This window comes from Dreissena polymorpha, chromosome 10, assembly GCF_020536995.1.
Source record: "Dreissena polymorpha isolate Duluth1 chromosome 10, UMN_Dpol_1.0, whole genome shotgun sequence".
NCBI lineage: Eukaryota > Metazoa > Mollusca > Bivalvia > Myida > Dreissenidae > Dreissena > Dreissena polymorpha.
In genome coordinates this window covers 70,196,629-70,223,622 of record NC_068364.1, presented here as the reverse complement: position 1 = coordinate 70,223,622, position 26,994 = coordinate 70,196,629, and the positions used below count along the sequence as shown (strand labels likewise).

The following is a 26,994-nucleotide window of genomic DNA, read 5'->3' as shown; positions in this document are numbered from 1 at the left end:
CAAGTTACTATGGAATCATCAAAAACAAGCATGTTCAAATGAATTCAGGCAAGGTGAAATATCAAGCACCAGAAGTATCAAAGCAAAAAAACTGTTTCTTTACCTACCTTTTTCAAACGCATCATCGCTTGACTCCATTAGGTCGTCATCAAAGTTCTCTGTCAGCTGTAACAGTTCATGAGCATCCACACTTGGTTTCACAACATTCCCAACAAGTTTCCTCCTGATCTTCACTCCTGGAGGACCAACCCTTCTGCCAGCATCTCTGTCTACATCTGGCTCTAATTCATTGACACATTGGTCATATTCTCGCCCCAATCCCACACTAGTATTTTCAGGTTTTCCATTGTCTGGTCTAACAGCTCCTGCAGTTATCTGTAAGTCTTGTTTAAGTGCCATAACCTCAGCATGACTTTTATTTTCTGGTGCAAGTTTTGTCATCTCAATGGGATCCTCTTGTATTCCTGAATCTAAATTATTACCCCTTATTCCTAAGCCTTGATGAAAACACTGTTCTGTTATGTTGTACAGTGAATTATCCCTTCCAGGCTGCATACAGGAAAATCCACAACCACGATGACAGAATTTTACAGACAATACACCAGAACTCAATGATGTCCTATTGACAAAATTTGGCAACCTCTGAAAGTGATTTTTAAACTTGGAACGTACAAATTCGCACCCTCTATTTAAGACAGTTTTGGCTCTAAACAACTTAGACCTTTCTTCCTTATCCTCCTCTACCACATCTTGAACAGCCTGGAGGTCTTCGCAAGTCTGAAACTGTTCCGTATTTTCAGAACTCTCATGTTGAAATGACAATGCTGAGTAAAATGTGCCACTTGTTTCAGCAGTATAAAAGCTAGCAGCATCTGAAAAGGTGCCTGTACTTAGGCTACTTGCAAACTTGTTCTCTGACAGGACCCTTGGCGTCCAAGTCAATGTCTTTTTAATTCTAGCCGCCACAGGGGAGCCAGTAAAGCTGTTATTGTCGAGCGAGTAGAATGATTCACAACCAGAACCAACACTTTCGGATCGCTGAGTCTGAAAAGTCCGTATCAGAGATGAACTGCGAGGTTTGCCTAAAAGTCTAGATTGCCTATCATCATTTTTGATGAAAATGTTTAAACATGAGTCACTGAAATCATTTACTTTCTCTTTAATTATTTGGCTTTCAGCAGACACATTATTGTCTTTTTCCGATGATTTTACTGTGCTTTGGTCATAAGAATGAACAAGTTGATCTTGTACAGTTTCTGGTGTCACATGAACGGTGTTTTCAGCAGTACTATAACATTCTAGATTAACTTTTCCTGATTTCTGTAAGTATTCCTGTGCTGTTCCGTGAAGTTGGTTGTTTTGAGTAGTAAACAACACATCAGTTTTGTGTTCATTTGAAGTTAAATCCAGATTGGCATTAGGTTCATTGCATTGTCCAATACTTTCATCCACAAGTATATCATTTACAGCTTCTTTCAGTTCAACATTTTCTTTTACATAGTCATCATGAGCAGCTGAGAATTTACTATCATGCACTGCATTGTCAATATTCTGTATATCATGTACTAAAAGAACATTGTTTTCATTAAATGAATTTTGGAAATGCTCATAATCTAGCGAGTTTTTTCTTTCAACAATGCTGTAATTATGTATTCCGACTTCATACAAACATACATCTGTACTTAAATCAATAGCTTCTGGTTCAGTGTCTTTTTCTTTTTCATCCGATCCAAGACCTGTGTCATCAGATTCTACCTTTCCTTCAACAGAATTCTTGGTGCATAAATCACTGCTTGCTTCTCCTGACAAAGAATAAAGCGACTGAGAGTCTAAATTCACGAACAGACTGTCAGAACTTGCTACTGGTTTTGTAAGATATTTAGGAACTCTTTTGATTGATGCAAAGTCAGAACAACTTGTATTTTGAAACTCTAAAACATACTCTGTACTCAGATGGTCTTTGTTTGCTATTTCAGTTTTTGGTTCATTTGAAGTGTCAGCAGTTTCAGACAATTGTTCAGGGCAATGCTCACTTCTTGAGCAGTTACTTTCTTCATCCTTAGAAAGCTCATAACTCTCTATATCGCTGATGGCAGGAGGCAAGTCAAGATCACCCAACTTTTTTTCACGAACATTTATACAATACTTGTCTTTAATAAGCACTTTAGACAGTTCATAAGATTCGGGTGGGTGAGATATAGCGTGAATCTGTGGTAAGCAAGTTTTCTTTACTGGCAGGAAATGTGCAGGATAACCAAAGGAACAGTCTGCAGAAATGTTGTCTCCCTTGTTTACATCAATTCCATGCTCATGACCATGTGTGGATTCTTCTGAAGCTCTCTTTGGATTCAGGAAATAATCACAATGGAGCTCCTCACATTTTACCTTGGTATTAGCAGGTTCTGCTATTGATTGCTCCAGATGTTCTGAAAGAATTTTTTGTAAATACCTATCAACTTGCGTAACATATCTTAGATTAGCATAACCCAATGACTTTTTTAAAACATATGTTTTTGATGACAAATGATTGCAGGAATATTATTTAGGGTTTCAGAAAACATGTTCTGTTTTCTTTAATTGAACTACTCCGCAAATTATATTTTTTATGATTTTTTTTCCGAACAAGGGGTTGCAAACTTTAAAATAATGCTACACTGTAACTCCAATATAGTGCGGTCCGTTATAACGCTGTGTCCAATATAACGTGGGTGATCCTTGGATCCCGTTTTTTCTCCAACCTTTCTTTTCTGATTCAAATTCATGTTATGCAACTTCATTTATTTTCATAAATTCAAAGAAGCCGGCGATCACAGCTTGATTGCTTTTTCCGTCCGTTTAACTGATTTTAATCGATTAGAGGTTTAACGACACTCGACAGCTAATTGGTGTTAATCTGTTGTGTAATGCCAATAAAGGTGTGAAAACTTGCAAGTCAGTGTTTATTACATGTATTCCCTATCAGAGCGATTCGGTGCGCTAATTTCAATAAGGCAAGTGCAAGCGGAATAATTATCAAATTAAAGTTATTTAAAACGATTACCTGTTTATGTTTTGTATTTATCGTGAATTGTATTTCATTGTATAAACTATGGCTGTGTAAGTGTGTTATCGTTTATTATATGCTACACACATATCTTTGTGTGTGTTTAATGTTTCAGTACGTATACGGAAAATAAATTTAAAAATCCTGACGATTTATTTACATGCTAACGCAGTGTAATAGTTAACCGAGATGCACTTAAATTTTTGCCCGTTATCAGAAAGTCCACGGAAAGCACGTTTTTTACATGCTGCGTATGACGCAATAAAACATTTCTTTGTACATGTATCGTATTGCATTCAATCTAAATTTAAATTCGCTCGTCCAATGAAAGCTGTGTCCCATAATGCACTGTACTAATTTTTCTAAAAAATGGCGTAGGCATATGAATTTGTTTAAGAAGTTTGTAAACATATTTCGTGTCATAAATGTTAAACATTATTTTTTCGTAAGTGATGTAATTATATTTGATTATCGGATAAATGTGCACATTAGAAAAGCGGTATGTATACTGTTAAAGTTCGATTCGGTTTATATGCATGTATTTGCGGATGACAACACAGCATGACAATACACAGGACCTATATTATAGGCTATACTATACCTGTTTTTATAGCCCCTTAAATAAATAAGCTCAAAACTTATAAGGCTGTCCGTTTATACCGCTGTTGCGTGGCTTGGACCCCGTCATCCGCGTTATATTGGAGTTACAGTGTATTGGTTTTCTAACCCAAAACTGGTACTATGAGACTACTGGATAAAATGCACTTATTCTACAAAACATTTATAATTCTGATGTTTATTCTTAAAAATGTATCTTCTTTACTAACTATAAATACCACTTTTGATCAGAAAATACCTAGATAATGATGTTTAAGTAGTATTTTTGTTTTTAATTTAAATAAGCATAATAGCCTTTTTTCCAGTATATTCAGCCACTATTCAGACTTTATACTGAGTGAAAACATTTTCAAGTAAAGCTATTTGTGTCTGCGGCATTTTCTGATCCAGCAGTTTGATGACATCATATTTGTCAGCAAGGCTGAGATCGGTGCATTTTTGTTTGTTCGACGCCGTGTTTAGATATGTTTACTGTGACACAGTTGTGTAGGTTTTAGTGTTTTTCCCAGGAGGGCAAAGGGGCATGGCGCATTACTTTAAAAAAAGGGCATTTTAGCGCGCAGATTAGGCAAAAAAGGGCAAAAACGTTACCTGAATACCTGAATTACGGGGAAACAATTATAATCGCATCAGAAGCAGTTGTGGAAAAAATAACATATAAACAAGCACATTTAATGGTAATAGATGTATTTAACTCACTATGATTTATATTAATATATTTATCTTGCAATTTACATTTAAGTTCCATGCTGTTTCAATAAACTGTACAGCACGACAAACATAATAAAGCAATATATGCATATGAATCTGATTATACACAGATCCACTAACATATAAATGAAACCACATTTGTCTTATCCCATTTTCTAACAATAATCTTGACAGATGTTTAAAATAACATTGCGAGTAAATTGATCGCTAACAATATGCAAACACTCGTTTCCGTGACATACATCCACCGAGTAGATTACAAATAAATAAATAATGTTGCTGTCTAAAACATTTATATGCATCGTTGATTATCACAGACATTTCATTAATTCCTTCTTAATGTATAATCTCCATCGTTAATTCGATCGTTTACGACATTATTTGCCATTTTTGCCGAGTCACAATTTAATTCTGTATAGTCCGCCATGTTGATAAAATGTCAAATGATGTAAGCGACAGGTGCGCATATCAACGTTAAATCGTATACGCGATTAGCATTTTGTTTAATTACTATACGTCTCAGTAATTATTTCAATAATTAGATCTAATTATCTTAAAGAAAAAAACGATAAAGAATAAATTTGTTTGTGATTTTAAATGTAATTATGCGTAAAAATATATGTTTTGATATAACTGAATAATGCATGCAATGCACAATTGCCATGAGAATAACATTGAGTTTTTCATCAAAAGTCTCCGAAGTATTGATTTTATCGTGGAGGAGTACACATTGCCGACCGAAAAGTGCGCTTGGTATAACATAGCCTCCGGCATTATCGATTGATACTGACACGGGGTTATTCACGCATGACTAATTCACAGCTTTCGAGCAGTCAGTAAGACCTACCTATAAATCGAGCACTGTAATAGATTAAATCTGCTCAATTAATATAGTCGATTAGACGTTGAACGACTCTCCAGTAAATCAAGCACAGTCGGAGCGTCACAGACAATCAAGGAAGCTGATTTTGTGGACCAAGTTAGATCGTAATGCAATAAAGATGTTATCAATAAGGGTGCGTGGCGAAATTTGCCTTTGAAAACAAGGGCGCGTGGCGAAATTTGCCTTTGAAAAGGGCAGAGTGGCAATCCGGGAGGGCGGCGTGGCTTTTCGCCACGCTAAAATGGCCTGGGAAAAACACTAGGTTTATATACACGAACTGAGAATATAGTGTCACATTCCATCACCTATTGCAAACTGTTGAGCAAGACATGTCAACAGTTTGTTTCTTATCAGCAACAAACTCTAAATTGTTTCTAATCGGCAACAAACTGTTGAAGTGTGTTACTAGACAGTTTGCATTCAAAAGTTTGCGCCTGACAACTTTGCGTCAGTTTTATCCGGACACTCCAGTGTTTGAAATGTACTTGGCCCGCATACTACACCTGTTAGTCACGTGACGCTTGACAGACACTGCATACATGCATGGTGTGAAATGAAAACAGAGGCAGTCTATGGAGCATGTTAATGTCAAAATCGTTGATACAATGTGTATCCTTGGAGATTTATAAGATTCTACGCTGGATTATAGTGTGCAATCGATAATTGGCTCTTCAAATAATCGGAATACGCCATATTTCTTATCAGATTAGGCCATGCTTTTACAATGGGAAGAGATGCAAATGGTTTGATGTTTTCAATTTCTATTCAATTAACCGTATTATCTGATTATCCGATATTCAATTAAGTGGAATCTACTGCATTTACATTTTTTTACCAAAAATAAATTATGTGATAGATTTATTTAAATACAAAGAAATAACTGAAGATTAATATGATTGTGTCATAATTTCCAAAATAAGTGGGTGTTCGAAGTAATAGGGAATTAAAGAAACTATTGAAAAAAAGGATAAACTAAAATATGTGGGTTTTTTTATGAGCTAAATTTGAGGTGTATTTTTTAAAGCAATTATATAAAGAGTTCCTGACCAAAATCAAGGGAATATTACTTTAAAATCATTTACCCTACATATTGGTATACTACAAGAAAGTGGTAGAATATGTGCGGAAAACATAAGAATTTCAACGAAAACTCATCCAGTGAAATTTTTCGATAACTAACAGAAATTATTGATCGTTCCTAAAAACAAGATAACTACACCCAAAGATTTTAATGTTACTGACTATAACTGGTTGATAAATGTATGAAATTCTGCTCGTCATTTAATTAAGTGACAATTTCAAGGCTGATTCACTTGAAATATGAAGCCATTCTGTCTTTTGGCCTACGTCTATCAATATATCTATACGATCAGCAATTTCCGTTACCACTCAAAGACACAAAATGAAATAAAATTCTTAAGTTTTCCGCAAATATTCTACAACTTCCTTGGTGTATACTAATAAATAAATGATTTTCAAGTAATTGCACATTGATTTCAGTCAGGAACACTGTTTACAACCGCAAAACAAATACTCCAAACTGTTTGGTTTACAATTTTTGTCATGTAACTAGCTTGCATGCTGCATGAAATTGAATGTTCTGTCAGATAAGTGTTTCAACTTGCTTGATTGGGTGATTTCAGTAGTTAAAACACTACGTCCATTATACAAATTTGTGTTAACTCTTTCAGTGCTGAAACCGAACTCATCAGGATCCAAACTGTTTGCCATTGTTATAGTATTTTTTTTTGAAAAAAATCGAAGAAAATGCTAATTTTAGAAATTCAGCAGACAACATTTTAGCAGACGACAAATTTCCCAACATGCAAAGGGTTAAATTATTACTCCTTATTATTTGCCCATTTTTTGTAACTATCAATAAATGACCAATAATCTTATCACAATTCTAAGTCAGGAGTTTTGTTATGTAAACTGAATATAAGGCTAAATTTTGACAATTGACAATTTGTTCTTGACAAAGCCAAGAAACAACACTTCAGAAAACAATTATTGTCCCCCGGCGCAACATTGCAGTAAGTATTTACAGCTGCTAGACATCATAAATAAAAATTGCACAACACAAGTACTCAAAAAAGCTCGTACAAATTGGCAAAACGTCTATGAATTACAACTGTGAAGCACTAACGATAAAGGCATACATTCAAACAACACAATACACTCAAGCATATAATTGCATGAAAGATTGTTTGATGTCTGCAAACGTTTACTGAGAGTATGTACTTTTACTCTAGACACAAATACAATTTACATTTACACAACACACTTGACTAAGCCCTTAAACTTCATGAAATATTTCTGCTTTAATATGGAGTTTGCATTTTTTTCCAAAGCAAAAGCACAATTTATTGGTAAAAAAATACATAAAGATCAAATTGCATTACATTTTCATGGCAATTTCTAAAACTAATGCATAACCAAGAAAAAAAAATACAACCTCTAAATTGCAATGCACACAAACACACCTACCAATCCACAACAGCCTGTTCAAACACTTAAACGAAAGATCATTTTACCTCCATTCCTGCACAAAAACAAAAGCTTTATATAACAATGATTACTGAGCCCCCCCCCCCCCCTGAAGGCCTGAGACAGCTAGCATTATAATTCACATTATGGCTCTAAGTGATGCTTTAATGGCCCATATTCAATGACTGACAACCAGTGATCATGTCAGTTCAACATAATGAGGGGAGACAGGTTAATTAACATCTATGATCTAAGTTATATCATGGGTCAAACTTGTAGCTGTGCTTGTATTTTAAAAATTACAGCAAGAGAACTCTACAGCTTCAAACATAATGATCAGTCGAAGTTCATAAATTATTGTGCAGGACATTCAAAATTGTTTAAAGTGAGGGGATTTTTGTTTAATATAGAATAAGACAAAAGGCTACACCCCCTTAACAAAAATTTCTATGAATTCATGCAGTCCCACCCCAACCCGACCATAAAACTTCTCCTAAGATTTTCATTCTGGTATCAGTTATATCACTTTAAAGTTATCTCAATATTTACTATTTATATGCTTTTTTCTCCATATTTGGAGGCTATAGCTCAATCCCCAAGCATTAAATAAACCTGCAGTGTGTTTTCAATCAATTAAGGTACGTAAAAGGGAACGATCAATATTGCATGAAAAATGAAAGGGCTTTTTATCCCCACGCTTTTTGAAAAGCATGGGGATATTGTGGTTATCTCCAGCGTCTGTCCGTCTGTCTGTCTGTCCGTCTGTCCTGGCTACTATCTCTTCCTACACTATAAGCACTAGAACCTTGAAACTTACACACATGGTAGCTATGAGCATGTGTGCGACCCTGCACTATTTGGAATTTTGATCTGACCCCTGGGTCAAAAGTTATGGGGGTTGGGGTGGGGCTGGGTCAGAGATTTTCACTCATTATTTAATGTTATTTTACATTAACTTCTTTATTTCTACACTGATTTACTTCAAATTGATACTGAACATCTCTTATGACAATATGGTAAATCTCAACTCGAGGGTTTGGCGCAAAACTATTGTAACTCACATTTTTAGAATTTTACAGGAGATCAAAAAAACATCCTTGTTTCCCTAATTTTCACTTCCTGATAAAAACCAGGCTAAAACTTGTAGTAAATAACTGTATTTAAACATAACAGTTAACAATTTGTTTAAATATTGATTCATTTAAATGTATTTGATTAATATCAAGATACAATACTGTTGCGTTAAAATTTATTCCTTTTTAGCCAATATAATTTGGTGCAAAACTATTGTATCTAAAGATACATTACTTTTGCACTAAGTTTTTATCTAAAATTGATGGTTTTGACATATCCAAGAAATATTGTAACTATAAAGGAAGATTTTTAATGGACATGTCCTTTTGTTTATAACCTTAATTTTATAATGTAATTATAAAGAAGGGAAGAAATCTTTTAATGACATTAAATTAAGTATACTTCGATGGACGGTTGGTTTCATTTCAACTGTTACAGTAGAAAATGCACACCATGACTGGCCAGGTACTTACAACTGACAAGACTGGTATCTTACAAAATAACATTCCATCAAAATAAACAAATTTAAATGAGTGTATTATGATAATAATATCAATAATCATTGATACAATGCCACATAACAGTTGCAAGTGAAAATAAACACTTAAGTCTTGATATGATAGGTATCTTTAATATTTACAAAAGTAGATTTACCTTAAGTACCTTTAATATAAAATTGAAATATGTTATTTCCTTAATCTTATTTTTTTTTATTTAGCAAAGATTTGTTTAATTCCCATTGTATGCCATTATACTAAAATGCCATAGTTATAATCAAATAATGTATAAAGACAGTCATTTAATTGCAGAACTTGTGAAATAATTGGCAATTGATATGTGAATTAAAAGTCTGCATTATGCAATTAAAACATGTATTGTTATAATTACACACTATTCCTATATTTCTAATGTTTAGGTCCATAACTTCATTATAAACAAACAAAACAAAAAATCCAAAACATTAAAATGATACTTAATGCTAACATATAAACATTACTTCATCAGTAACTTTCATACAAAATTTTCATAAAGGAGGAGAAAGAAGAATGTATGTTGGACACCAATGGAATGGCATGAGCTTTGCAAAGCATTAAATGTGCCTTTTTCACGTTTTGGTAAATTGAAAAAATAAAAAAAAGTTGTTTCAGATTTGCAAATTTTCGTTATAGTTATGATATTTGGTGAGGAAACAGTAAAATTCGGAACAATTACGATGCTCTAAATTATCCATTATGCATCTTTTGACAATTTAAAAACCTGAAATTATAAAGCGTTGCAACAGGAAACAAATGAATAATTTGGAGAGTTCTGTTGTTGTTTTTATATTTTGTTAATCTACGAGGATTGCTTACGGTATATAAAATATCAAATACATCAATCATTGTATAAGCACAGATGGCCGAGTGGTCTTAGCGGTAGACGTTTACTCCAGGACTCCAGGGGTCAGTGATTCCAGCTCAGCTGAGGGTTACTGTTTTTTTTCTTCTTTTTTTATTTCATTCTTGTTTTACTGGAGCTTTGTTGATCCAATGTTTACAATTATCAATATAAAGCATTTAATGACAATCTTCAATACATGCCAAAATCTGTGAAAAGGCCCCTTATGAGGTCTCTGTCTTTTTCCCATTTCAATTTGATTCAACAGAATCCTCCTTTGAATTTCTTGGTCGTTGCATCAGATTTAACTCATGAAACCATATCGGTACTGATAAAACACCAACACCCGTGTACATTTAACTTAATTGTACTAAATGTTATTTATCATAGTCAGCAATACCATACGTTGACTGATGTACCCGACCGTGTAAACTCAAACATCCTTAATGTTATTCATCATAGTCAGAAATATCATACCTTGACTAATGTACCCTTGTAAATTCAATCATCAAAATGTTATTTATCATAGTCAAATATGCCATACCTTGAATAATGTATCCGTTTAAATTCAAACATCCTGAGTGTTATTTTTCATAGTCAGATATACCACACCTTGACTTAATATGTACCTGTGTAAATTCAAACATCCTTAATGTTATTTACCATAGTCTGAAATATCATACCTTGACTGATGTACCCGTGTAAATTCAAACATCCTAAATGCTATTTATCATAGTCAGGAATACCATACCTTGACTAATGTACCCATGTGATTAAAATATCCTAAATGTTAGTTACCATACTCAGAAATACCGTAACTTGACTAATGTACCAGTGTAAATTCAAACATCCGAAATGTTTTTATTTATAGTCAGATATTCCATACCTTGACTCAGATGTACCCGTGTAAACTCAAACATCCCAAATGTTATTTATCATAGTCAGATATACCATACCTTGACAAATAAACCCGTGTTAATTGAAACATTCTAAATGTTATCTACCACTGTAAGGAATGCCATGATACCTTTACTAATGTACCCGTGTAAATTCTTACATTCTAAATGTTATTTATCATAGTCAGATATACCATACCTTGACTAATGTACCCGTTTAAATTCAAACATCCTTAATGTTATTTATCAAAGTCAGGAATACCATACCTTGACTAATTTACAAGTGTAAATTCAAACATCCTAAATGTTATGTACCATAATCAGAAATACCATACCTTGACTTATGTACCGGTGTAAATGTAAACATCCTAAATGTTATTTATCATAGTCAGATATACCATGCCTTGCTTTATAAACCTGTGTAAATGTAAACATCCTAAATGCTATTTACCATAGCCAGAAATACCATACCTTAAATAATGTACCATACCTTGACTGATGTTCCTGTGTAAAATTATCCTAAATGCTATTTATCATTGTCAGGAGTACCACACCTTGACTAATGTACCTGTGTAAGTTCAAACATCCTTAATGTTATTTACTATTATAGTCTGGAATACCACACCTTGACTGATGTACCCGTGTAAATTCAAACATCCTAAATGCTATTTATCATAGTCAGGAGTACCATACCTTAACAAATGTACCGGTGTTAAAATTCAAGCATCCTTAATGTAATTTATCATAGTCAGGAAAACCATACTTTGACAAATGTACCGGTGTAAATTCAAACATCCTAAATGTTATTTATCATAGTCAGCAATACCATACGTTGACTAATGTACCCATGTAAATTCAAAAATCCTAAATGTAATTTATCATAGCCAGCAATACTATACATTTACTCATGTACCCATGTAAATTTAAACATCTTAAATGTTACTTATCATAGTCAGAAATACCATACATTGACCAATGTACCCTTGTAAATTCAAACATCCTGTATGTTATTTATAATAGTCAGATATACCATACCTTGGCTAATATGTCCTGTGTAAATTCAAATATCCTTAATGTTATATCATAGTCAGATATACTATACCTTGACGAATGTACCCGTTTACATTCAAACATCCTAAATGTTATTTATCATAGTCAGGAATACCATACCTTGACTAATATACCCGTGTAAATTCAAACATCCTTAATGTTATTTATAGGGATGCAAGAAGTAAACCGGCTAACCGGTTAACCTTCTGAAACGACCAGTTAATCGTTTACATTTTCGGAAAAGGTTAACCTAGAAAAAAATATTTGATTATGTTGCTTTTTTCATGGAATAATTCGTACTTGTTTACTTTTTTCGTGTGGCATACTGCCAACTTGCGCTGGCGACTTGTAAGAACAACAGGCCGCACCATTGCCGGTAATAAATAACATGTCAACAAAGTAATAAAGCAATTAATCAATACCTTTGTGATAACAAATAGGGGGTACGTTTTGATAACTGATACTATTAGTCTTTTGACTCGCTAAAATTTAACTAGCGAACTGCGGTGAGTGGGATCTACCGGTATTAGCGAAGACGTAATTGCCACGTTTATTGAACTCGCAATAAAAAACAGTTGAGACTTTGGACGGCTTATTTTGATGTTTTGTTAACCAATATCCAACACTGATTGCTCGCGAAAATACCGTGTTTATAAGTAACAATTTTATGAAGAATTGCATTCGTAGTTACAATCTTTACGAGTTAAAAATTAATATCATTGTGATAATGTACGTCCAACAATACGACCATTACTGTCCGATGCAAGTTTTATTTAAGAAAGCAAATTATGAACTAATTAAATTATTAAACATCAAATAGAAATATTTTTAAAATAAACCCATTAAATTATGTATTCGTGTAATTGCGTAAAATTTGTGCGCTATGGTACGTTTACTAACATACGTAACTATCAGTATTCAAGATCATTATACTTAGTTACATCGCTATTTAATAAATGTACTGATTATATTAAATATTCAACATACATTTCGTTCAAAATTAATTTAATTTGCTTTTGTGTCCTTTATTTTATGCACATTTTTTATTGTAAAATGAAAATCAAACGATACAGCTTCGTCTACAAACGCTAAAATGCAAACAACAAAATACATTGTATGCAATTATCGAATAAGAAGAGGTGCGGATTCGTTGAACACACATAGCCCACTTTACGTCGCATTGAAAGGAAAAAAACATTTCTATATTAAGGCAATTTGAGTTTTAAATATAACAGAACGAACAAAGGAATACGCCATTTTTGTGAACGAAACGACGTAAACGTAATATAAGCGGCCCAACCAAAAATAAGTTAATAAAACATAAAAATGAACATTGTGTAGTTCTTTAATTTTTTACTCCTATGCATTTACACAGGAAAAATAAAAAAATATATAGCATACATTTACAAAATTATGAAAATAATTTGTATAGTACATTTTATTATCAAACTGGCATGTTATCAACACAAGCGATTTCAAATTTGAAATAACTTTTGTTTCTACGGAGTGGTTCGAGCTGTATGACATTTTTTACGTACTAAAAATTATTTAAACTACATAAGGCGTTTCGGTAACCGGTTAATGACCGGTTACTGAAAAAGATTAACCAGTTAATTATATTTGTAACCTCTCGTATCCCTAGTTATTTATACCATAATCAGAAATTCCATACCTTGACTAATGTACCGGTGTAAATTCAAACATCTTAAATGTTATTTATCATACTCAGATGTACCCGTGTAAATTCAAACATCCTTAATGCTATTTACTACAGTCAGAAATACTCTACCTTCAATAATGTTCCTGTGTAATTTCAAACATCCTAAATATTATTTACCATAGTCCGGAATACCATACCTTGACTAATGTACACGTGCAAATTCAAACATCCTAAATGTTATTTATCATTGTCAGAAATACTATACCTTGACTAATGTACCTGTGTCAATTCAAACATCCTAAATGTTATTAATCATATGGTCAGAAATACCATACCTTGACTAAAGTACCCGTGTAAATTCAAACATCCTAAATGCTATTTATCATAGTCAGGAGTACCATACCGTGACTTATGTAAATTCAAACATCCTTAATGTTATTTATCATAGTAAGAAATACCATACCTTGACTTATGTACCTGTGTAAATTTAAACATTCTTAATGTTATTTACCACAGTCAGATTTACCATACCTTGAATAATGTACTCGTGTAAATTCAAACATTCTTAATGTTTTCTACCACAGTCAGGAATACCATTCCTCGACTAATGTACCCGTGTAAATTCAAACATCCTAATAATGTAATTTATTATAGTCAGAAATACCATACCTAGCCTTATGTACCTGTATACATTAAAACATCAAAATGTTATTTATCATAGTCAGAAATGCCATACTTAAACTTAAGTACCTGTGTAAATTCAAACATCGGTAATGTTATTTACACTGAAAATATATTGGAAATGCAGTAAAACTTGGTTCATTACTATTGTAACTCAAGTTACAATAGTTTTGCACAAAATATATTTATATGAAAATACATGCAAATTAATTTGCAAAACTATTGTATCTTGAGTAACAATAGTGTTGCAATAAAAAGGAAAATATATAACTACTGAGTATATATGTGCAACACTATTGTATCTATAGATACCATAGTATTGCAATATGACTTTTTGTTTGGATTCAAATATGTTATTGCAACACTAATGTATCTTGAAATACAATAGTGTTGCAATACATTCTTTACATATTTTAGATACAACATTTTTGCAGGATCACTATAAAATTGTACATGTTAATAATATAACTGTGATATTTTTTTTATGGATGCAGGGTATGAAAATATGTACAATTTTAGTGGAAAGTGGTTTTGAGAAAAAATCATAGTTACAATAGTTTTGCGCCAAACCCTCGAACTATGAATGGCCCCATTACCAACCCTGGGGCGCCCCGCCCACATAGACCACGCCCACCCAAAATTGCCTTTTACTATAACTTCTTTATTTCTACACTGATTTACCCTAAATCGATACTGAACTTCTCTTATGACAATGCGATCAATCTCAACTATGCATGGCCCCATAACCAACCCTGGGGCGCCCCGCCCACATAGACGACGCCCACCCAAAATTGCCTTTTACTATTACTTCTTTATTTGTACACCGATTTACTTCAAATTGATACTGAACATCTCTTATGACAATACGGTCAATCTCAACTATGAATGGCCCCATTACCAACCCTGAGGCTCCCCGCCCACATAGACCACGCCCACCCAAAATTGCCTTTTACTATAACTTCTTTATTTCTACACTGATTTACTTTAAATTGATACAGAACTTCTCTTATGACAATGCGGTCAATCTCAACTATGCATGGCCCCATAACCAACCCTGGGGCGCCCCGCCCACATAGACGACGCCCACCCAAAATTGCCTTTTACTATTACATCTTTATTTGTACACCGATTTACTTCAAATTGATACTGAACATCTCTTATGACAATACGGTCAATCTCAACTATGAATGGCCCCATTACCAACCCTGAGGCTCCCCGCCCACATAGACCACGCCCACTCAAAATTGCCTTTTACTATAACTTCTTTATTTCTACACTGTTTTACTTTAAATTGATACTGAACTTCTCTTATGACAATGCGGTCAATCTCAACTATGCATGGCCCCATTACCAACCCTGGGGCGCCCCGCCCACATAGACGACGCCCACCCAAAATTGCCTTTTACTATAATTTCTTCATTTCTACACCAGCGCCCTCACACTACTTTGGGGGAAGGGGTCCGCAGCCCTTAGGAGGGGGAATTTTCGCGGCGTTTCCCTTTTTGAGGGATTTTTTTACTTACTCTCTCATTATTACATTTGTTTTTTTTTCCACTAAATTCATTGCATTTTCCATAATTTAGTATGTTTGAAAAGATTAAATTGAAATAGAATTGAGATATAATAATCATGAGATGAGACACATCTTTCTATTAAAAAAAAAAAAAAAAAAATTCGGGGGAATTTTCCCCCCCAAAAGGGGAAAAAAGTATACTTTTCAGGTGGGGGACCAGATTTGATAGATCGAGGGCCCTGTTCACCGATTCACTTCTAAATGATACTGAACTTCTCTTATGACAAAATACGGTCAATCTCAATTATGCATGGCTCCATTACCAACCCTGGGGCGCCCTGCCCACATAGGCCACACCCACCCAAAATTGCCTTTTACCATAACTTCTTAATTTCAACACCGATTCATTTTTTTATTGATACTGAACTTCTCTTATGACAATACAGTCAATCTCAACTATGCATGGCCCTATTACCAACCCTGGGGCGCCCCTGGGTCAAACATGCGGCGTAGGGATATGCTTCAGCCTCTGCCACGCCATTTCTAGTTAACTGGCTGATTTTATAGCCATTATTGGGTCATAATACAAATAATACAAATAGCAAAGGCATCTTCTTTCCTGAATTTGTTCCAAAAACATTGTTTGACTTTTTGATGTTAGAAATAGAAGAGATTAGGCTATAAAACAGTTTACAAATTGCAATATCCATTTTGATGATATGTTTATGTTTGGAATTTACTGGTTTATATGTATGTATCTTTAATGACGAATAATTCAAAATTTACAAATTTACAAATAAAACTAAATTTAGAGTGAATTGACATAGCAATTCCCAATTTTCTGGATACAGGGCATATTAACAAAATGATGTAAAAAAATCCTAACAATATTTAAATCAATATACATGTACATGTTAGTTTCTTATGTTTGTCTGTTCATAAAGCAATTAACCCTTTCCCACTCAGAAACAAACAGGGTTCGCCAAAATCGTCGGTCCGCCGGTCCTGACCGGCAAATTTTTCTAAGGACCGACAAGTGATATAAGATAATCGGTCCGACTGACCGACACAATCGGATGAAAAATGGTTTCAAAAAGATCACTCAAAGTGTATAATATGCTATTGGATTAATAGAAGGTAAATGCTTTTGTTCAACTTCTGTCAAAATCCTTTTTTTCTTACCTTCATTTTGATGTTTAAAGTTGGATTAGAATTGACTATCACATGCGAGTTGAAAATCAACGGTCTTTGTTAAAAAAGCAACCGAGTGCGTCCGCCATTTTATTTGTTCCATTTAATTTCTCCACAACAAAAACCGCATGAAAACTTGTTTCAACAGGCATTTGTGAGCACTTCTGTTAAATAGTTTAATTATTATATTGTTTTGGGAAGGATATATTTTAATTTACACACCAACAATTTCTGAAATCAAAATTAGATTTTTCTACCGATGTACTATATTTCGGATATTTTAAAATTCGGACATAGGGATATTTATGTTTTGATTTGTTGTTGATAGTTTGTAGCAATATGTTTTGTGTTATTTCAGACAACAAGAATGGATGGTGGTAATTATCATGGGCCTTTCTATCAAGAAATAGGTGTGAAAGACATTCATTTAATTGAACCTGGAAATCAACCACCTCAGCTAAGAGAAAATATTTTAACAATAGGTGTTGTTTTACTTTTAGAACTTGTGAAATCGGCTAATAAACAGAAATTGAAGTCATCCAAAGTAGTGTGAATGGGTGTGTGCAATTAAGTCAAACTTGATTGGATGTCACCCTCACATTTCAAGAACACGGATTTGTAGAGCTGTGCAGGCTAAAAAACAGTTTGACAAAAAGAAGTCTAAAAAGAATACCTTTGGTTTATATGTGGCTTATTATTAATATCATAATTGTTTAATTATTTCGATTTTGGACATGTTTTTATTGTATTTTAATGTGATAAAAACCAATAAACATCAAAAAGGTACTCTCTTTTGTTGTGTTTTGCTGTTATAGTTTAGTCGGACAGTGGGACTGACAGAAACTGATTCGGACTGACAAAAATTTCAAGTCTGTCAGTCCGAATGACTGACAGATTTTTCAAGTTTTGGCGAACCCTGGAAACAAAGTGAAAATGGCTATGTGCAATCAGCATAAAACCAGAACAGCCTGCGAGTAACTCGCAGACTGTTCAGGTTTAATGCTGTTTGCTGCTCATCAGTATCTTAAGTTAGGAGATGAAGCCTTAAAAACTTGAATATAGAAAGAAAAGTCTTTAATTATATTTAAAGCAAGATTATACAAATTTTGTGTATGTGTTTAATTGTAATATATTGATAAAATATGTTAAATAACACAAAAAAGGCAAGAAAAATTATACATTAAAGCCGAATTTCATAACATGCAGCAACGACAAATTAGCGCCCCGAGCCGATTGTGACGTACATATTTTCCTACAATAACCGAAGCATTCGTCTTTGTATTAGGATCGGAGTTAGTGTTCGTGTGTCGTATGAATATATATCTTTGCAGGAATTCAAATTAACTGTTAAACTAAGTATAGATTCAAATCTTACATGTATGGTATACATTCTTGTGAATTCCGCTGTACAGCTGTTTTCAATTTCAGAAATAAATATCTGGCTTATTTCGCATTTTTCGCCACATGTTCTTCTTAACTTTTATTTTAATGTATATTGAAATATATATTATATAATAAGTTTTTTACACATTTTATTTAAATTTAATATTTGACAAAATCGGATAATCTCACTTTAACTTTCCAAGGGACCACAAATACATCAAAATAAGAATCTAAGTGGTAAAGGGTTAACCCATTTATGCCTAGCGTCTAGAAGCATTTTTCAGCCCTTACTTGAAGCATGTTATCTGAAATAGCATTGCTGGATTTACTGAGGTAAACTATATATTCAATTGTGAAATGGTAATTTTGAAGAATATGACCTAATAAAATATATGTATGGGAACCGCTCCGGGAAATCAGTGCTTAACCCTTTATCCCTTATAAACGCATTTTGATGCATTTGTAGTCCCTTAGAAAATCTAATTAAATTTAAAATCTTCTTATATAGAATCAAGTTTAAGGCTACATTTCCAAGCATTAGATACTGATGAACAGAAATCAGCATTACACCTGAACAGACAGCGAGTTCCTCACAGGCTGTTCTGGTTTTATGCTGGTTGCAAAAGACATTTTCACTTTGCTTCTGATGGGGAAAGGGTTAACCCTTTGCATGCTGGGAAATTTGTCTACTGCTAAAATGTTGTCTGCAGAATTTCTAAAATTAGAATTTTCATCGATTTTTTTTCAAAGAATACTTTCAGAATAGCAAACAGTTTGGATCCAGATGAGACGTCACGTTCTTTGGCGTCTCATCTGGATCCAAACTGTTTGCAAAGGCCTTCAAAATTCAGTTCCCGCACTGAAGGGTTAATGCATGAGTGTCCCAGATGAGCGTTTGCAGTCTCCACACGCTTATTAGAGACAATATTTTTCCATTTCAAATTTTCATGGACTTTTTGTTTAACCCTTTGCATGCTGGGAAATTTGTTGTCTGCTAAAATGTCTTCTGTTGAATTTCTAAAATTAGAATTTTCTTCGATTTTTTTTCAAAGAATAATATCAGAATAGCAAACAGTTTGGATCCTGATGAGACACCACGTTCTGTGGCGTCTCATCTGGATCCAAACTGTTTGCAAAGGCCTTCAAAATTCGGTTCCCGCACTGAAAGGGTTAAACAAAGTCTCTCCGAGAACAAAAATCCAGTCGATGCAGAAAGAGTTGTCACTGAATATCTGATGCGGACTGCACAGGCTAATGAGGAAAAACACTTTAAGCACATGCATTAAGCCAGGTTTTCCTAGAGCCCAGCTTATGTGTATATTTATAATAATAACAAGAGCTGTGTTTGTGAAACACAATGCCCCCTACTGCGCTTTGAAGCCGCATGTCAGCTATTTTAGAAACAAGGTTACATTTTGAATGCTAAGATCACAGTGACCTTGACCTTTGACCTAGTGACCTCAAACTATGTTTGATTGTAGATCTCAATGAGATGCATGCTTATGTAAAATTTAAAGAACATTTGGCCAAGAGTTTTCATTTTATGACCAAGGTTGAAGTTTTGGGACAGACACACACATACAATGACAGAAAGACAGGGCAAAAACAATATACCCTCTGATCATTTGATATGGGGGCATACTAAGTCAGCTTCAAAGGCCCCAATCCATATTGGCATTTGGTCAACCTAAACGTTTTTTTTGACAACAGTTAACAGAGGTCCTACAAAATGCCACAGGACACAGAAATAAAAGTAGGGTGGACAGACTTTCCCAGAATACAACAAAGTTACTGTCACAATAAATACAGCGATTTCTCTAAACAATTAAGAACAGTAAGCAGCTAGTGTTTTCTAAGCAAACTGGAAAATGTAAAGCAAATCAGACAACACCAAGCTCTCTTACCATCCCAATAGTCAGAACTTGCCATAAGTTTGTGGTTAAAAGACAGACAGTTGTTGAGAAATTTCCATTTTAAATAAATAATTTCTACCGCTATTTGTTAAAGTTAATTTGCTTGTGGCAAGCCCTGATCATGTTTGCAGAAATAAACAATATTACAAAATATTAATTTAAGGTATACTTTAATTCCCACTTTATGCTACTCATCCTTATTCATTATAATTCTGTTGTTTTTCTTTCTTAAAAATCACAAACGACCAAAGAAAACAATACATATTAACCTTTTTTGTGTTTCATCAAAAGGAAATCACAAGGTCGAAACAAGAGGGCCTGAAAGGCCCAAAGTCCCTCTCCTGAGATAACAAGATATTATTGGGACAAATCTTCTGACCAAGTGTCATGAAGATCAGAAAAAAAATGTGGCCTGTAGAGTGTTAACAAGGTTTTACTATAGCCATATAAGAAAAAATGCCCCGCCCCCTGGCGACCATGTTTTTCAACAAACCAGCATCATTTGCGAACTCTTCCAAGATATTATTAAGATTGGACAATAAATGTGGCCTCTAGAGTGTTAACAAGATTTTACTGACCAAATTTCATGAAGATTGGACATTAATGTGGCCTCTAGAGAGTTAACAAGGCAAATGTTGCCGACGCACGATGGACGACACACGATGGACAAACGGCGATCACAAAAGCTCACCATGAGCATATCTGGTACAACATGTTTGAACATTATTGCTGCTACATGTACATGGTTTCACTTTTTTTATGATCATAGACATGTATACATTGTATGTGGTATATTGAATAAAAAAAATACTTTAATAAATATTATATGCACACATATTTATTATCATTAAAATGTTGTATTCAAGTAATTAGGTATAATGATTGAAAGACTGATGTAATATCAAAGTGTTATATTAAAGTTATTTTTTATTGGCATATGCAGCAGGGCTCACACATGACGGAGGAGATAACTTCTCCCTGGACATATAAACGTCTTCCTCTTATTAAATGACGGAGAAGTGACATCAACTCTTTTAAGATTTACTTTGAGCCAGAAATTAACCAATAATATAGAAATTAAATTCAGTTAAATATAATACTACCACAACATTAACACTAAAGTGTGTTTGTTTATATTTGTTAATGTTTTCCCCAAAATTTATAATCTGAAAAAGCATTGCCTGATTTTATTGTCCACTCAAAGTTTAACGAATTCTAGCCACAAGTGAACACACATAGTCAGGGATTTCAGTACTGTAGATTTTGAAAACAAGTAGTCAAAATGACCCAAGACCTCAAAATTGTGAGGGGTCAAAATAAAAATGATTATGGTCACAATACTGAATAACTAGAAAATTTCTTAAATGCATGTTTAAAGTTTTGATAAAGCTTATTTATCATAAAAATGAATAAAACATTTTCACAAAAGCTTTATTTTTCCATAAAAGATGATTTCTGGTCCTTTTTTCAAGTTGGATTGTGAAAAACAAATGTGTCAAAATGATGCAAGGCTAATTTTTTCAGGAGTAAAAAATGAGAAAATTGCAACTTGCAACTTGCTTGCATCAAAATGCAGGATTCTGTTTCAATTGAAATCACTGATAGTTCTCATTTAGGTAACTCGTCAGCCCTGATTAAAACAACGCAATAAATAGACTTCATGTACAGTATCACGCCATTCATCATCGGGGAAAGCGTGGACCATAATATTTGATTGTTTAATAAAAACTTTGTATTGTAGAAAACTCGGGTGTCTTTACATTTGGTTTAAAAACTGATAGTCCTTTTTTTAATGTGAAAACTTTGTCTCTAAATTAAAGCTAAGTTGTTTACACTGTACCTACAACACTACTGTCATTGAAATAGGGTAGTATTGATCTGATAAGTATCTGGCATACACCTAAGACTAGTATTCAGCTGCCTGAGCCCTAAATGGTTTATACAGTTACTGAGAATTATTTGATCAACAGCTGACATCATTTCAGTTAATAAAGGCAAATTTAACAGAGAACATTATTAAAGGTGACACACACATCATGGTAAACTGTTTCTGAAAATGTTGAAATTTTAAAGCAATGTGACCAAAGGACGCACAAATTTTAGAATGATAAGTCTGTACAAAAAAACTTGCATAAAGGACATGGGACCCAGGGAAAAAATAATCGCTGCATCTGGTGACAAGTAAAAAAGTTAAATATATAATGGAAAACATCATTTGATGCACAAACATACTAAAACTCCCAGAGACTTCAATATAATTTGGAGAGCAATTGGTTTACTGCCACCTAACTGATAGCAACATTTTAAGATGGCAATATCGCGACAGTTTTGCAATATGGTGGATAGAGATTGCGAAAGAAAAATATAAACAATTCAGGGCTTTCCTTTGACCCGAGCTCCCGGGTTTTGACGCTTGAAAATTACAGAAGACCCCTTTTTGACTCTTGAGAAAATTACGTCATGCGTCACATTTGACCCGGGGGAATATACCGACCTGCGTCAACGAGATCAAAAGTTGTTAAGACTAAGCGATAATTGGCTCGGGGCGGAGTATCTCATTTAGTACACGCTAATCGTTAACGCCCGTTTCCAATCATCGAAGCACAAGTCCACCCAGTAGGCGGAGTTTGGTTAATTAAAAAATCTAGTATTGACCAATTAAAACACTGCTGGTTCGATGACGCGTGTATTAACTTTGCATTATTTATCATAGCGTTTGTTATCAGCTGTTTGCGGAAAAGACGTGTGTTAAACCCACCTAGTTGCAATAATCCAACTCCCAGCTATTGACCCTGTGAGCTGTACGTATGTACTCATAAAAGCTCAGAGCATTTAAGAAGAACTATAAACCCACCAAAACAGAATGGACTCATCCGCGTCAGTTTTAATAATATTCAATATAAAATAATAACATCCATATCCACATAACACCGTAAAGCATATTTTGAGATATTTCCAGAGTATGGCAGAATGTATTTCCAAAGCTGAATGCACCCATCACTGTTTCGCTTCATGATTGCTCAGTTCAAAGACGCGCGAAAGTTATGCTGGCATATGTACTGTCTACAACGTCAAATTACACGCTTTGCATCAAAGTTGCTAAAAATAACTATAGAACCGATACAACTGGCCTTGTGGCAAAGTGACAATTTTTGCATGAGCTAATTGATTACAAAATACATGTAGGCGTAATAATTGACCGTTTGATAAGGTATAGAAAACGGCGTGTTTGTCGCACGTCTTCCGTGAAGATGGCACATGAAATAATTAAAGGGCGTCGGAATTTTCGATGGGATTAAATACGGAGGCACCTTTATCGGCGAGTAGAAATAATTTCCTTTTATAGTTTACCGATTTATATAGGCTATTGTGTTTAGGTACCACCCGTATGTTGTTGTTTTTTTTGTGATAGCCAGCGGAAATGGTTTTTTTTCACATTTTGTATTTCATTCTTAATTTAATAGCCACGCGAAACGGTCAAACAAAGTTATTGGATAAAGTGTAATTGTGCAAAGTGTAATTGTGCTAGTGCATTCGGAAAATGTCGCAGAGAAACCTTTTCGAATTCAGAATCGGTAGTAACTCTGAAAGTGTGTGTAAGACGCCAACGACAAAGCGTACTTTAGATCTAAATGACAGTGCTCCTAACACCCCCAAACGTGCGAAAGAAGAACCAATGACATATTACTCTGCTGTATACATGAAGTTAATGTTGTATTAGAATACATGTTTTGTATTTATTAATCATTGAAATATTGTGTTTAAATGCATAGTGTTGTAGTGACAGTAAAATGTAAGAAATAAATGTTAACATACATGTATCTTTTTATTTGTTGCTTTTTATATATTATATCTCAGTAATTTGCTTAAATTGCAAAAAATCATTGACTCTCCTGCGTTATTATTAGGACTCTCAGAAGTTTGATTTTGACTCTTGAAAATATGGTCCCAAGAGTCCTTGACTCTTGAGATTTGAGGTCTAAGGAAAGCCCTGACAATTAATTTGTGTTTTACTGCTACCATTTGCATGGGGTTGACAACCACCATCAGTTTTGCAGTTTCAGAGTCCCTTAGCCTTTACATTGGTGATCAAATAGTGCAGCTTTGGATTAAAGACTGCGCTTTGCAACTCACATTGCCATCGTTGGGTTATATAGCTGAGAGTTGAATTATTGCAACTACCTCTTGGATGAGCATCAAATAAAAAATCTGTGTCCTCCTTTCACTTTCAGATATGAAACAGTCTGCAAAACTAACTTTTTTGTCTTCATAGCCAATGTGGCTATGAAACTTTGAAAATGTCATAGCCAGAGGGAATTTTTCATAGCCAGACAAAAATGAATTCATTACAGTGACATTATCATGAAAGGACGATTCAACAACAGTCGTTATTTAAAGTTCCATATAGATTGCAATTGGGGGGTTAAGATTAAAGGCTTATTATATAAAGCAGTGACCGAATAAACTAGTTAATCTCCGGCAGTAGATCACGCGAAACAGACAATAATTAAATAAATAATAGTATAGTAAACTGTTTTTACACTCTAATGGCTTTGCAATAACTATTAATTAAAACCCTGATCTCGTAGTCAACTTGTATTGTGATATGAATGATCAGTCCTTCATTTTAAACTACCCCGCCCACATGGCATATTCGAGAAAATGAAAAAAGTACAAGCGCGTCTTTATCCTTAGCCGCCTACGAATAGGACTAAAAGTGCAACATACTTGCTGCTCATATTTCCTGCGTTTCGCTACAGTCTCATCCGTTGGTGGTGGCAACTTCTTTTTTCCAGGGACAGAACTAGATGTCGGCGCTTTAAGCTTAAACATTTTTGACCTTAGCAGACGAAAAAAGTGTAATTCTCGGCAGCAAGTATTTACCAGTACAAATTCAAAGCCGGTGCTCACGGGTATCGATCTTAATCATATGAATAATAAACACTGTTACGGTTATTTCGTAATTTCAAGGCTATTAATAACATACATTCAACCGTTTTACTTAATTTATAAAAAAAAAACGCACTATTATTTCATTTATCGGCGTAGAATGGAATTTCAGTTTACCAAAAGTATTACGACATTTTAAATATGCGAGCCGGACTTTACACTCTCTATAACATCTAAGGGAGATCACTAACGATAGAAAACTAAGGGAAGTAACCAAAGCGGTGTCACTGTAAGAATTTACACCTGAAATGCGTAAATTGATTATTTATTGGTTTATTTTCTCTGATTTTTTTTTCATCGCAATTCAGGCGATCTATATTCATTTTTTACATCGCCAGAGCTGAGATTTCATCGCATTGGCGATCAGGCGATGGGTTAATTTTGCAGACTGATGAAATTGTATATCCGTCGAATATAGTTGCAATAATCCAACTTCCAGCTATTGACCGTCCGTACGTAGGTACCCATAAAAGCTCAGAGCATTCAAGAAGAATTACTGTCGAATAATGACTTACAAAAACACTTAGCCAGAACAAGTCTAGAAGTTTTTACGAACAGTGACATTTATGTTGACAGCATAAAAATGTTAACCAAAATAGATTCTAAAAATAACTCCTATTGGAAAGACATTGTTACATCGCAGATACCGTTGATGAAATATGTTGCCATAAAACAAAGTTAACTTCATTATTTAATACAGCGCAACATTTATTTAAATCATTTAAAACTGTTTTACTTACAGCGCGTTTTATGTTTATGTTTTTCCGGATGCGCGTACGCTGTTCTTTGGTTACCTTCCACATTAGAGTACTTTTTAACCGAAAAGCAAAAGTAAAACCCTAACGCTAAATAGCGCCAAGTACAAAACTATCTTAAAGACACCATTGTCGGTGCAATGAACAAATTTGACGTTCCCAATTTAACCGTTTATCGCGACTGCAAAAACTCTAAAAATAATCACTAAATTTACTTTTGAAAATAGATTACATTTAAAACATAAAAAACGCGATAATCGTGAATACGTTTGTAAAGTAAAATGTGGCTAATGAGAAAAAATTAATTTATGCTAGTGTTTTTTTGGAGAGTCTGGCGGTCAACATACTACTGCCAAACCTTGCCTTAAAAATACTAAGATCATAATGTTACATGAACACATGACCAGTTTTTGACCCTAATGTGAATATTTGGGTAATATTTTTAAGATGACACATCGTGATTACGAATCAACATGGTAGCATGGTTGGGATATCAATTTGTTAACTAATGTGTTATTTTTCGTTTTTAATGTCTAGTGGTTTATTCTTGTAACATGTTAACATAGTGGTACCCATTTCAGACGTCAATACCTAGTCAAAATTCAAGTAAACATTCTTCAGTTATTTGTATCTAACCACAGCACAAATTCAATGAAAATAATTATCGCTATCGTTTTCATGTTACAACATAAAATTTAAGCTAGGAAATATTTTATTCAAATATAAATTTTCTAGAACAATGTGATAATGAATATCACACTGGTTGTAGGAGATAATGTTATTTTTTAATTCGATTATTGGGGTGCACT

General features: G+C 34.0%; 1 protein-coding gene across 2 annotated transcripts in view; it reads right to left on the bottom strand.

Annotated features, from left to right (window-relative positions):
• The window catches only part of LOC127847111 (uncharacterized), a 110,972-nt gene extending 84,711 nt beyond the window's left edge, over positions 1 to 26,261 (bottom strand). The window contains exons 1-2 of one of the 2 annotated variants that reach the window (XM_052378737.1): positions 26,171 to 26,261; positions 108 to 2,426 (exon numbers count right to left, since the gene is read on the bottom strand). In XM_052378737.1, coding sequence (XP_052234697.1) covers positions 108 to 555 — 448 coding nt within the window. In that variant the 5' untranslated portion in view covers positions 556 to 2,426; positions 26,171 to 26,261. Of the gene's footprint in view, positions 1 to 107; positions 2,427 to 26,170 lie in introns of those variants that run through there. The other variant, XM_052378736.1, reaches the window with a different exon arrangement.
• Between the last annotated feature and the right edge of the window lie 733 nt (positions 26,262 to 26,994).